This window comes from Elgaria multicarinata, chromosome 8 (assembly GCF_023053635.1).
Source record: "Elgaria multicarinata webbii isolate HBS135686 ecotype San Diego chromosome 8, rElgMul1.1.pri, whole genome shotgun sequence".
NCBI classification, from domain to species: Eukaryota; Metazoa; Chordata; class Lepidosauria; order Squamata; family Anguidae; genus Elgaria; species Elgaria multicarinata.
The window spans coordinates 103,660,192-103,673,561 of record NC_086178.1 but is presented as its reverse complement, the minus strand read 5'-3'; the positions used below and the strand labels follow the sequence as shown (position 1 = coordinate 103,673,561).

Sequence of the window (13,370 nt, the reverse complement as noted above, 5' to 3'; positions counted from 1 at the left end):
GACAGCATATTTCACCTTTGACAAACACATCTTAAGTGAATGTAATGTAACATAAAGAGGCTTTTGCATTATTATTCGTGTGCACAGTATGTGAGTGAATGCTGCAAATTCCAGTAGGGAGCCTTTATAGATTCCAAAGAACGGCCAGGGAAATTATGATCAGCTTTTGGGTTATATCCAGCCCTGGCTGTCCACCAGTGGAATGGGAACAGATTTTTCCTAACTTCTAGAGTCCGCTGCGTGCACTTCAAATCTGCTCATGAAGTTTGGGGAATCCTCTAGAGCAGATTCAGATGTGTGCATGCAGCATTCACTAACACACTGTACACATGGAAGATAATGTGTACACAGTGTTTGAGTGAATCATGCAACCCAACCCATCCACCCTCAATCTGCTCCACAGGTTCTCCCAACCCTCTAAGGCAGGATCTAAATGACTGAAGTGTACTGACAACTGTTGGAGCCCATGACACATTCAATATACCATTTTCAAACTGCTTTCAATGTGTTAAATTCTGCTTGGTGTTGATCTGGGCAGTTGTACAGCTGCCCTGTTTTGAGACATTTCAAGTAGTCAAGGTATATTGGACATCCTCTATATGGTGTGAAGGAGCCTAACAATTTTGATACTTTTGTAAGTGCGTAAGTAGCAAGCATGCTACTAAAAAGTTTAGAAAGCAACTCAATGGCCTTGTTCAAGAAGACAGCTTAAATCATGGTGGTTAAGGCTCTTTGTTAACAAAAAAAGCCTTAACTGCCGTAGTTTAAGGTGTCTTCTGAACAGGGCCAACATTACATCCCATGTTTGACTTTGCTCATTCCATGCTGGAGTGCTGACCTCAACTATATAGTAAATTTAATGCCCTGCATTTTGACAATTGATCAAAACTATTCCATGTTCTACATCTTCTAGTCATCAGAACATCTTAGGGTAGGCATGGGAGAGAAATTTATTTTAATGCAATCTTACCTAATTTTGTACTTTTGAACCAATACATGAACTGAAATTTCATTATTCTTCAAAATTTGCATTTCTACAATATTTGCAGTAGAGTTCACCAATAAAAAAAAAGCCTACTAAAATATGTATGTTAATTAAACCAGCACACAAACATGTATCTATTAGTGAAAATAACATACAAAATGCATTATATTAGGGAAATTGTTTGTAACAACATGTACATTATGCAAAAATGCATACAGAAATTCATGTATTAGGAAAAAATATATGAAGAATGTGTATGCATTTTCATTCTGACTTTAAAAAATCGCAGGGTTTGCAATGAATCAAACGTAAGATTGGACAAATTCTCAATGTTCAAGAATTACTAACCTTAAGATTGGGAAAAACAGGAATTGAGAGTAATCAAAATGGACAGATTTCTACATTTTGGGGGACACAGAATATTAGTGAATATTATATATGCTGAATGTTATAACAGTGAATGGTGTAGAAGTCCCTTAACTACTTTGGGGGACATTTCATGGCCTTGCTTTGAAGGAGAGATGTGTAGTATCCTATTGTATGCTCATGGGACTCACTGTGTGACGTTTTAAAAATAACCCAAAACAAACAAAAATGCTTTTTTTCTGGAACAGAGCAGGTCAGTAGAGCTGCAGAAGGACAACCCCTGTTGCACAAGCAGAGGGTTCCATTAGTGCACTGGAATCAGTGGAGGTGGAGTGGTTCCATTGGATACTTTCAAATGTCCCTCTTTCATAATTTTTCTACTAATCAGGGCATCATGCAGTACTTTTTACCCCCTGGGTACCGTAGCCATTATTGGACGCACTTCAGAAACTCAATTTCCTAACAGATGTACAAGTGTCTCATTTTCAGATGTAGCTATTAATCTTACTACCCTGTATTGCTTTCGTCTTTTTAGTGGTGTGGTCAACTTCATGTTTATCCCCCCTGCCCTAGTTTTCCAGTAATCCATGTCATTTGGTTATGCATGCACCAAATTTCTCATATGGAGTTGGATCCAGGAGGACCCACTGAAATTAAGGGGACAAGTTTAAGCTCTGTTGATTTCAATAGGCCTACTTTCAGCATGACTAGTCTGAATCCAAACCATGATGTGCAACCTGTGACTGGGGCCATATGTGGCACCTGGCAAGTCTTTCTCCAGCTGCCAAAGCTGCAGGACTGACTTTTCTCCCCAAAGCAGGTGATGTTTTCCCTGTCCTGGACGGGGTTGCACTCTCCCTAAAGCATGGGGTCCATAGTTTAGGGGTGCTCTTGGATCCAGAACTGTCACTTGAGGCACAGGTGAACTCAGTGGAAAAGAGCACCTTTTATCAGCTTAGGCTGATATACCAACTGCGCCCTTATCTGGACAGAGATAGCCTAGCTACAGTTATCCATGCTCTGATAACCTCTCGTTTGGATTACTGCAATGTGTTATACATGGGGCTGCCTTTGAAAACGGTCCGGAAGCTTCAGCTGGTACAAAACAGGGCAACCCGCCTACTAACAGGGACTGGCCAGCAAGATCATATCACACCAGTCCTTCTACAACTTCATTGGCTGCCGGTCCAGGGCCGGGCCCGATTCAAAGTGCTGGTATTAACATTCAAAGCCCTAAACGGTTTGGGGCCAGGTTATTTGAAGGAATGCCTCCTCCCTTATGTACCTGCACAGACCTTAAGATCATCTACAGGGGCCCTTCTCCATGAGCGTTGCCAATGGAAGTGAGGCAGGTGGCTACTAGGAGGAGGGCTTTCTCTGTTGTGGCACCTCAGCTGTGGAATGAGCTCCCCAGAGAGGTCCGCCTGGCGCCTACACTGTACTCCTTTCGTCGCCAGCTGAAGACCTTTTTATTCTCTCAATATTTTAACACTTCATTTTAACTTAAATTTAAACTTTACTGTTCTAACTCTGTATTTTAATCTTACATCAATTTTTGATGCATGGTTTTAATCCTGCTGGTGCTTTTTATACTATATTTTGTATTTGTGTTTTTAAACTGTTGGTTGTTTTATTACGATTTTAATTTTTGTGAACCGCCCAGAGAGCTTCAGCTATTGGGCGGTATAAAAATGTAATAAATAAATAAATAAATAAAATAAAAGGCTGCCATTTCCTTGCTTCTGAAATTGCTCTTCTCCTGTTGCTAGTAGCAGTGGAGAAATAACAACATTGTTGGTGATTGCTGCAGGAAGGAGAGGCTTTTATTTCCCCCCAACCACCCATTGATCTCTAGATCCCAGTGAGAAGAGAGGGGAAGTTTAAAGCTCCCTATCCCTGCACACTGAGATATGTGTGCAGGGGTGGGAGGGGTTGCAGGAAAAGTGTGCGTAAGTGTCTTTGTACTTGTGTCCCAATACCAGATGTTGTCCTCAAGGCTGTATGGTTGTGTACCCATGACCCTGAGGTATACTTTGAGTCCCCTGCTTTGACAGAGGCATACAAATGTCCAGTGTTCAGATTTTTCTAACAATTGGTCTGCTTTGGGGTTCTGTACACCATACTTCAGCATTCTAGATCATTTGAAAGTAACAAGTATTATGATACCTTCATGAGTGAACCGTGTGGTTTAAACATCTATATTATTATTATTATTATTATTATTATTATTATTATTATTATTATTGCTCTTAACTAATGTTTTCTTCTTCTTCTTTTTTGTCCCTCATTTACATGCTTTCCTTGTTATAGCTCACCATTTAGGAATTGAATTCATGGGTAAGTTTTCTTTTCTCTTTTTCATTTACTGTTGTTGATATTAACGTTCTTCAACCTCTATTGTTTTAAAAGAGTATCAGGCTTTGCAGACAATTCCAAGCATGACCATGACTTGTCACGATGAGATATACAACAGATGAATTTAAATGATTTTATTCCTAGAATTTCAACTCAAAGGTTTTTGTTTTTTGTTTTGAAAAATCATTCAATAGTCAGCAGGCATCTCAGGCTCAAACTGGAATAGAGGTTCTTTAAGCTTTCCCTTCCTCTTATGTTTCACTTCAAACTGCCCTCCTTGAGCTGCTTTCTTATCGCTGAGGTAGAGGAAATATTAGGGAAGCCCTCACAGGTAAAACAACTTGGGGTCAGCCATTTTGAGCTGAGAATGAACTGGAGGGTTAAACACCCTTACTTTGTATGTCCTTTTTTTGACACTGACACAGCTAGTCTGTTATATTGGGAGGGATACATATGTGGGGTCCCTTAATGCATATTTTCAACCTTAAAACATCCTTTTGAAGATAAATGAAAAGCACTGGTATAAAATAAAGCCTTTTATTTTACAATAAAAGGACAAACTGAAACACAGCATGCCTTATGAGGTCATAGCCTCTGGTACAGTACTGATATTTCAGGCCACTGGTCAGCAATAAAGTTTTAATAGAGGCCAAGGTTTGAAGACAGAGTGACACTCATTTTACAGTGTCCTATATAGTGATAGACGTATTCTCGAAGGTGTGTCCGTCACTTTATGGAAAGGTGGCTCATCTTAATGGAGACTATGTGGAAGAAAGGAAGTTAAAAGTGATTTGTTCAATAATGTTATGTTAATATTGAAAGCAACTGACGTCACCCCCACCCCCACCCTGAAACAGTGGGCCTTGCTAGACCTACCTGGGAATCCGTGCTGGAGGCGTGGCGAGCCCGCGCTACAAGTAGCGTGGACCATCGCTCCAGTCCAGACGTCAAACGCGACGGGCTGCAGGAAATACTTTCCTGTGTAGACGAAATGCTTTCCTGTGTAGTTTATTCCTTAAAGGGCTAGGTGTGCAGGAGCACACATTGGCAAAAGTAGGTGTTGTTTGTTTTTAAAAATAAAGGGTTCCCCGCTCCCCCCCAATTTCCCCCCTTGCCGCGATCCCCCCGCCCACCTGCAATCTCCGATCCCCCCATTCCCCACAATCTCTGATCCCCCCATCCCCTGCGATCTCCGATTTCCCCCCATCCCCTGGCTCTGGTTTCCCTCCATCCCCCCCAGCTCCGGTTTCCCCCCATCTCCCCACCCTGCCCTGATGGCCGCAGCACTCCTGTGGAGTGCTGTGCGCTGCCCACCGCTTTTCCCGGCTACTTGCGAGTAAATGCAGTAGCCGGGAAAAGCAGCGGAATGGGCTATACACTCGCGGTCTCGGGCTCAGCCCGAGACCATGGGAAATACCAGGCCACAAATGGTGCCAGTTATCCTGGGCCAATGGAGGGTTGACACCTGCCTGAGCCTGGGATCCCTTGTGCATCATCCGGATGCACTAAACCCTGGTCTAGCAAGGCCCAGTGTCTACTGATGTGACAAAAGTTAGGAATGATAATATTTGGGGACAGGTCAAAGTGCAAACTCCTGCATCTGAAAAGGGCATGCCCTGTTTTAAGTTGATCCATCACTCTTTTGAAGCTAAAGCCAATTTGACGTGGGATTTGGCCACCATCCCTGCCACTAAAGCGAGACTCCCACGACATCCGTACTGGTAACTGAATAGGCATTAAAGTCTAAGTGGAGGGCTTGGCCTCCTGGGCCCTGTTTTCTGAGCCGCCATGCACTTATTGGACCCGCTCACCAAGTGCTGTACAATTTGTGAGTGCCCAGGGGTCGCTTGACCCCTCAGCAAGCCACCATTTTACATAAACATGGTGGCTTGGGATTTTCCAGAACTGTAATATTACCTAAATGGTGGCTGTAAAAGAGCAAGCACCTGATCACCTGATGGCAGTAGCTTAGCTGTGGCTTAACAAGTGATTAACCGATCAACCATGGCTTGCTTTCAGCATAGCTTATTGTGCCATGCAGTCATTCCTACTGTGTTGAGTGAGGCTTATTCCGAACTAAGGGTGTGTAGGGTTGCAGACTAAAGCATGCCATCTAGAAGTAATGCTGAATCTTTAAGGAAATTATATTCCTGCTGCTTCTGCAGTGACAACTATGTCCATGAAATGTATTACCTGCAAATGTGGGGTGGGGGGGACTGCGATTCTCTGGAGAAAGGAACATTATGTTAAAGCATGCAGAATGAGGCAAAAGCTGCAAAGCACACAAGCAAGCTGAAGCCCCGGGTAAATCAAATAGGCCAAGAGCTGGTTAATGAAGAAGATTATGTTTTTGGCATAAAACCAAGCACAGAGGAATTCTCCAAAAAGGGGCAGAGAGCAAAATAAGCATTTACATGGAAGCAGTGAAATATAATAGCACATTGATATAGGAGCAACTAGGGAAGTTGGAGATATCCACAATGGAATCAGATGAGTTTGGATTTTTATAAATCCAACCCACAGATTCCACAGTGGACTGGCTTATCCTGAACTGCACAGATTCTGTTGACTTGTGGACCTAGGGGTGGGGGGAAATTACCCAAATTTAGTCATAGAAAAATATGCAAAAAAATTTTTTTAAAAAAATAACAATGGCTGCAAATTTCCCCCATAGGCTAAATAATGAAAGTGTGCGTGGGGGGAATTTGCACATTTTTGCAAGTGTGAATTGGCTCAAATAGAATTTTGTGCAAATGTGAATTTGAGCAAATTTGGGCAATGGGAAAAAGTCTGATTCTACCAATGAGTGTATGAAAGACAGAATGAAAGGCACCTGACAATCTACAAAATGGATTTACAAAATCCCGTACATCCTTAGGGAGCAACTATAAACATTCTCAATGGAGCAACCTCTAGAGAACTGAAGCAGTACCCCACAACTGGACACAAAATCACAGCAGTATATACAAATGAGTTCAAGGAGAAAATACTGTTAAAGACTGCATGGAAATGTAGCTTATTCGGAAGGGTTTGGATGCTGGTTTTTGTGATCTGTTTGTTTTGTAGAGAAATATTTGAGCATTTATGAAGTGCAGTAACAGTGCAGTTCTATGTCCATTCAGAAGTAAGCCCCATTGAGTTTAGTGGGTCTTACTCCCAGGAAAGTGTATATAAGGGATTGCAGCTTTAATTTCGCACAGAGGGAAAAATAAGTCTCTACCACTTTTAAGTAGATATTTCTGCAGCCACTGGTCATGGTTACACAATGCTGTCTGAGGATACATTTATAGTTACACTTTAAAACTCTGCAGTACATTAAACTAGTAGTTTTCAAACTGTATTTCAAGGAAATCCAAAATGCCTTGGAAAAATATCAGGGTGTCCCCATTGGGAACATCTGTGCTGGTGGATACTTTCCCTTGCAAAAACAACTTGCTGCCAAGGTGTGTTTCCATGTGCAGGGTATACTCTAGAGGAGGGTTGTAAAACTTTCTTTGTTTCAAGGGCCACATTTCCTTGGGTGAAATTTCAGGGAGAGAGCTAAAATCAAAAGAATGGCAATTTGAATGCATGTCTGAAAGCCGAACGGGGACTGAAAGGTTAATGTTAAATCATGGGATAGCGATGAGAAATCGCTTTCAAAAGTTGACTTTGCACCTTTCCCCCCCTTCGAGACATATATTAACCACTTTTATTGACTTTTTAAAAAACTCTTTTTTATTGACTCTCCTTTGTGACCATTCTTTCTGAATGCTGCCAGGGTAGAATGCTTCACTAACAATGTAAATGTAAAGGATCCTCCTTCTAATTCTGTGACCATATGCCATAAACAATTTTATGGACTAAAAGCATGAAAAAAGACCATGTGTGTATCTAAACTAAATATTGCTGTAACATACAGATAGTACTTTAACAGGTGTGCCTGCTGAAGAAACTGGCTTCTGGCAATTTTACTGTGTCAAGATTACTGAAATAGGGCTCACTCTATAATAAGTCTTCTTTAAGGTGTATTTGAATCTGCTTAGCGCCATTCAGGAATAATTCATTGGAATTCCTTCACCTGTGTAAAAAGAGTGTATCTTCAAAACGAGTCCTGACGATAATGCAGAGTGCTTCCTATGGACGGTTGTATGAGTTGCGTAATCGGTACATAGAAAAAAAAATGTCAGGAATCTAACAAACTATGTTCTACTGCACCTGTGCTAATGAATCTTCGAATACTGGTTGGCTGAGTTGGTGTGATGACATGGAACATCCCAATGACACGGGGGGAAAGAGCTGTCACTGACAAAGTTTTCAGAATCTCGCTTTTGTGGAAATGGATAGTTGTCAGTTTAAGGGAGACTGAAGTCTCATACAGGCCCTATGGAACAAGAAGGGGAATGTCTACGCCTCCCAGCATTCTGAGAGGGAGGAGGGAAAAATATTTTGGTATTCTGTTCGTGAGATCTTCCCCTTTGGACAGATGGTGCATGCGACATCCCGGGAGGAATGAGAGATGTCGTGCCCGCCGTTTTTTTTACTGAAGGTGAGCGCATGCGCGCTCCTATGCAAAAGTATATGATCATGCTCTCACCCCCAATGGGCACAGAGTGCCTGAAGAGTTCCATGCCCCCCATGCTGGTTCCTGCCTCCTTGCGGGACGAAACCGGGACGGCTGCCCACACCTTCCGCAGTCTCAGGACGATCCCAAGGCCAGGGGGAAATCAGGCTAAAACCTGTCCCAGTTATCCCAGGGAAATGGAGGGATCTTCCCTCCCTGCACCCGGGATCCCCTGTGCGTCATGTGGATGCACAGGGATGATCTTGGGGTGATCCCCGGGATAAGGCATGGTGTAGACATGTCGAAGCTCTGTAGGGCAGGCTTAGATTGTGTGAATATTCGTATTTTTAAAAGCCCCTGTGGTGCTGTTCTTTCACCAGCTATTACGTCTTCCTCCGCCCTAACCTGCGGATCTCATGATCAGTGAACAAAATGATGTCACAACACTATGTGGCCAAGCAACTTTGGTTAGGTGATGATGAAATGAATGAGGGCCTGTTAGAGCAATTGAATCTGAGAGCAGTTGACAGTGAAGGAATTAAATTATCTTGGCAAGGAGTGTAAAAACAAACATCACCTGCTAAAATGGGGCAGGGAGTCAATGCAGCTGATGTTCATGAAAGGCTGTGTATTTGAGGTCAGCTCTTTAATTCAAGCATCAGTATTTAAGAGGAGGCTTGTAGTTCTTATGAAAGAATCAGCAAGCAATGTCCATCACTGTTAAGATTTGTTTTTCTATAATAAGGTTACTATCTCTGTCTCTTGTGTATCTCTAAGTAAAGTGCTGGTGAAGCTTGCATTGGGAAAAAGGAAAGAGAAAATAAAAAAGAAGGTTATGTTGCATTGCAGGCTGGGTGGAGCTGAAAATGACTGGTGTACCTTGTTTTCTTTAGGCTTTTTCTTTTGACTCCTGTGTACTGACGCTCTCCAATTCCGAGTGTGCTGATGGTTGCAAATGAACATAACCATAGTGATATTGAGAATACTGCTCTGCATGTTGTGCTTACCTAAGTTTCCTTTGTGAGCTTGAATTGTATCCTCAGAGGTCAGTCAAACTTCAATTCTGCCAAGCCCAATGAGGTCACTTTTGATGATGGTGAGATCAGCAAACCTCTTTAAACTATATTGCTAGTTTGCAACAAAAAAGGAAGCTTGTTTCTAAAAAGCACATTAAACATATTTCCCAGTCCTGTTTTCTTTCCTGCTCATCTTGCTCCCTGGAGTGATCAGTCTGTATCCATACCGAGGGTTCAATGCTGGGTTTTGTTATGAGCTGGAAGATTGGGTAATTAACATTTTGATATTAGTGGCATAAGCATGGCCGATGGCAGCAGGCAACAAATGTCCACTTGTGTTACATTACAGCTGTTTAATTCTGGATGCCATTACTTTCAAATACGAAGTACCACTCAGTAGTTCTTGAAGAAAAACTTGTTAGAGGAATTACAAATGATGAGTGCTAAAACCAGGGAATTAACCTATCTGTTTCTCAAAAGGTTGATTCGAACATCTAGTCCTGACAGGTCAGATCCTGCAGGGGACTTCAGACTGGAAGTTCACCCAGTGCATGATCTGGAAACCATTGGCAAGAGCCGTCCATCTAATTGGTAGGGAGGCTTCCAACATGACAACAGGCACAGGACTGGGATCAAAGAACAAGCATTCAGCCAGGCACTGGATTTGCAGAACCCAGGACAGCTCCTGAGGAGCAGAGAGGTTGCTTTAAGAAATCCCAGAGACTGAAGGAGTTGTTGTTTTTTAACCACAGCTATCCTACCACTATGCTCTGGACCCTCTCTGAGGAATGGAGCTATTAATGGAGTAGCTTCCACACCTGGAGCCTTATATTCTATTGCCAGCAAATTGTTTTCATAAGAGCTCATTGGAAGGATTGGGTGATCACAAGGCTTTTGAAAGAGGATGTAGTAGTTTTGGGGGGTGTTCTGGAAGCCTGGCTCCTGGCTCCTGCATGGGTATCTGTCTTAGGGTCCATACACAGACCCAACACTACTTAAGCTGCATGCACAGACCCCTGGGCTTTTCTTCTGAGTCGATAACGTGGTCATCATTCAAGGCTTGAGTCATGACATGGCTCTTGCAAACTGGGATGGAAATATTTGATGCCAGCACATAATTGCATTTGTATCTGGTGATTGTGGTTCCTGTAATTCACTATTTGGCTGTATGACTAATGTCACATCAATTCGTGGTTGATACCTTATATGTAGGGATATATGAGAATTTTGTTTCTGCTCGCAAACCATTCTACTCACACATTAAAACTTTGCATGTTTAGACATAAAGAAGTCCTACAGCTCCCAGCATTTCTCTGCCGCCCATACTAGCTGTGGAATGCTGTGAGATGTAGGACTTCTTATGTGTAAATATATAGTTTGCACCCTATGTCGGTGGGCAACATGAAGTTCACAGTCCACGGCTGTTTTGCAGCCCTCCAGCCACGGCTTTGCTGCTGAACACAGTGCTCTGTTGCCAAAGGTCTCCACTGCCATGCTGCAATGCAGCCCCCCCCCAACCCTCCAAAGTTGCTACCCCTGAAGTGTTATGACCACCACTGGACTTGCCCCAATTGCGTAATGTTGGTTCTTCAAGAAGTAATTCCTTATCAGTTAAGATTTTGTTCAACTTATGATGAAATATTCAGACCTAAACATGTGGCCAGAAAATCAGATCTGCTGGTGTAATCCATGGATGTCAGAAAGTTGCTACAAAGAAAAGTAAGTCTAGCCCCAGGCCCAGGCATTCTATACACATTATAATATTTTCTAGTTGAAGTGTATTAATTTGTATTATCTTATCTTACAAACCTGGGGGAGAGGTTGCTATAGGAAGCAAGATGGTGATGGCATTTATGTTACATCCACAAAGGGACTGATCCTGCATCATCATCATCCTATCACATTCTTCTGCCAGAACGAAATTTCATCCAATATGGGTAGCTGGACAATAAGCATTTAGCTATCACAGAATGGTAAGCCCTGGAATAAATAGCTATTTATTGACTTTTAAATCTTGTATCCCATCTTTTGGTTGCAGCACTAATTTACCCCTAACAGCAAGGGTAGACTGGGCTTTGTCCCCATAACCAGGGGAATGAGTCTGGCACTATCATAGGACTGTTTAAAACAAGGGCATATAGGAGCACATGAGACAAGGGAGGGGCAGCCAGATTTATGTAATGGTCCCGAATTTGGCTTCCAAAGCAGTGTTCTGCCAAGTGGTGTTAATAATAATAATAATAATAATAATAATAATAATAATAATAATAATAATAATTTATTTCCTACCCACTTCTCCACTTGGATCGAGGAACAACAGTGAATATAAAACACATAAACACTGACTTAAAACTTAGTATACATGATTAAAACATCCTTAAAGCATCCTAAAAACATTCTAAACTACAGGGCATCTCCTGTAGTAAGTGTCAAAGACAGAGCTGAGACCAAAATTACCATAGGAGGACTTTCTGCTTTGATTTGGGACATGAGTGGGGGAGAGGGTCCAAAAGCCCCTTGCAAGTTTCATTGCGTGTGTGTGAAATTAATTGTTTCTTTCAGGGTGGGGGCTATTAGGATGGTGGTGGCTTTTTCTCTTCCTTTTCCACTTTACAAATGGCTCTGCCTCCAGCATCAGTGGTGGCAGAGCTCCTCTGGACAGCCATTCCCCACACCCCCTTGCAATGACGCTATGAGAATAGCACCACCCTTGCAGCTAAGGGTGGCAGCAAAACAACAAAGGTGAAGGTGCCATTACCCAGGAGGTTTGTTGTTTATTCGTTCAGTCGTTTCCGACTCTTCGTGACTTCATGGACCAGCCCACGCCAGAGCTTTCTGTCAGCTGTCGCCACCCCCAGCTTCCCCAAGGTCAAGTCTGTCACCTCCAGAATATCATCCATCCATCTTGCCCTTGGTCGGCCCCTCTTCCTTTTGCCTTCCACTTTCCCTAGCATCAGCCTCTTCTCCAGGGTATCCTGTCTTCTCATTATGTGGCCAAAGTACTTCAGTTTTGCCTTCAATACCATTCCCTCAAGTGAGCAGTCTGGCTTTATTTCCTGGAGTATGGACTGGTTTGATCTTCTTGCAGTCCAAGGCACTCTCAGAATTTTCCTCCAACACCACCGTTCAAAAGCATCTCTCTTCCTTCGCTCAGCCTTCCTTATGGTCCAGCTCTCGCAGCCATAGGTTACTACGGGGAATACCATTGCTTTAACTATGCGGACCTTTGTTGTCAGTGTGGTGTACTGTCTCCCAAATTTATAAATACCAACCTGGGGCAGTGAATTTACAGGACTTATTTTCAGCTCAGAAATAGTGGAAGTGCCTTCTGTGTGGTTGCAAAAAGAATGTATCACTTAAGTAATTTTACATCAATTTGGAATCTTTTCTATTTTTAACTGGAAAAAAGAATTTAGAAAACAGACTGAAAATACACAGCCAACTGCTTACTTTATTAAAAAAAAAAAAGATATATTTCAGATGAAGCAGAACACAAGAAAGAGCATCACAGTGTGGATAATGCTTCTGCCGCCTTCTAATACATGTGTTACTTTTATATAAAATTATTTTTGTTATATGTTTTATCCTTTATTCAAAGGTAACCCTACAGCATCAGTACCATCTAGAAACGTATGGGAAACATCTAAAAAGCACATTTGCACATTACAAGCTGGCAGCGGTGGACCAATGTTAAAAAATAAATCCACAGACTTCTAAAAGGTTATCCATGAAAAAGGATGTGATTGCTTGCTGACATTGTACTATTGAGCCTATTTCACAAAATGAGGAAGAATGCGCAATAGCCCAGTCCGTTTGGATGTGAAGTAACACACAGTAAGAGATGGGTGAGGATTTTGCTTGATTCATGTTCGGTAGGAATTTTTGGTAAGTCTCATCCCTGTCTGACTGGACACATCTCGGGTCTGTCTTCACGAGGGATTTCCTGTGGCTTGGGGGCATTGTGAAGTCATTTGGGGCATCTTGGCTAGCATGCTCCCATCCAGCCACTGCAAAGCAACCCCTGTGAGAGTCGTTTTACCCTGTTCTTATTACCTAAAGTGGCTCCCAGGTGCTTCCTCTGTGATGTGCTCCCAGGAGGCTATAT

At 42.4% G+C, this 13,370-nt stretch overlaps 1 protein-coding gene across 4 annotated transcripts in view; it reads left to right on the top strand.

The window, feature by feature from the left end:
* The window catches only part of NRG3 (neuregulin 3), a 795,134-nt gene that overhangs the window by 665,922 nt on the left and 115,842 nt on the right, over positions 1–13,370 (top strand). For 2 of the 4 annotated variants that reach the window (XM_063131659.1, XM_063131656.1), the window contains one exon: positions 3,662–3,688. In XM_063131659.1, the coding sequence (XP_062987729.1) occupies positions 3,662–3,688 (27 nt within the window). The remainder of the gene's footprint in view (positions 1–3,661; positions 3,689–13,370) is intronic. The other 2 variants (XM_063131658.1, XM_063131660.1) reach the window with 1 other exon arrangement.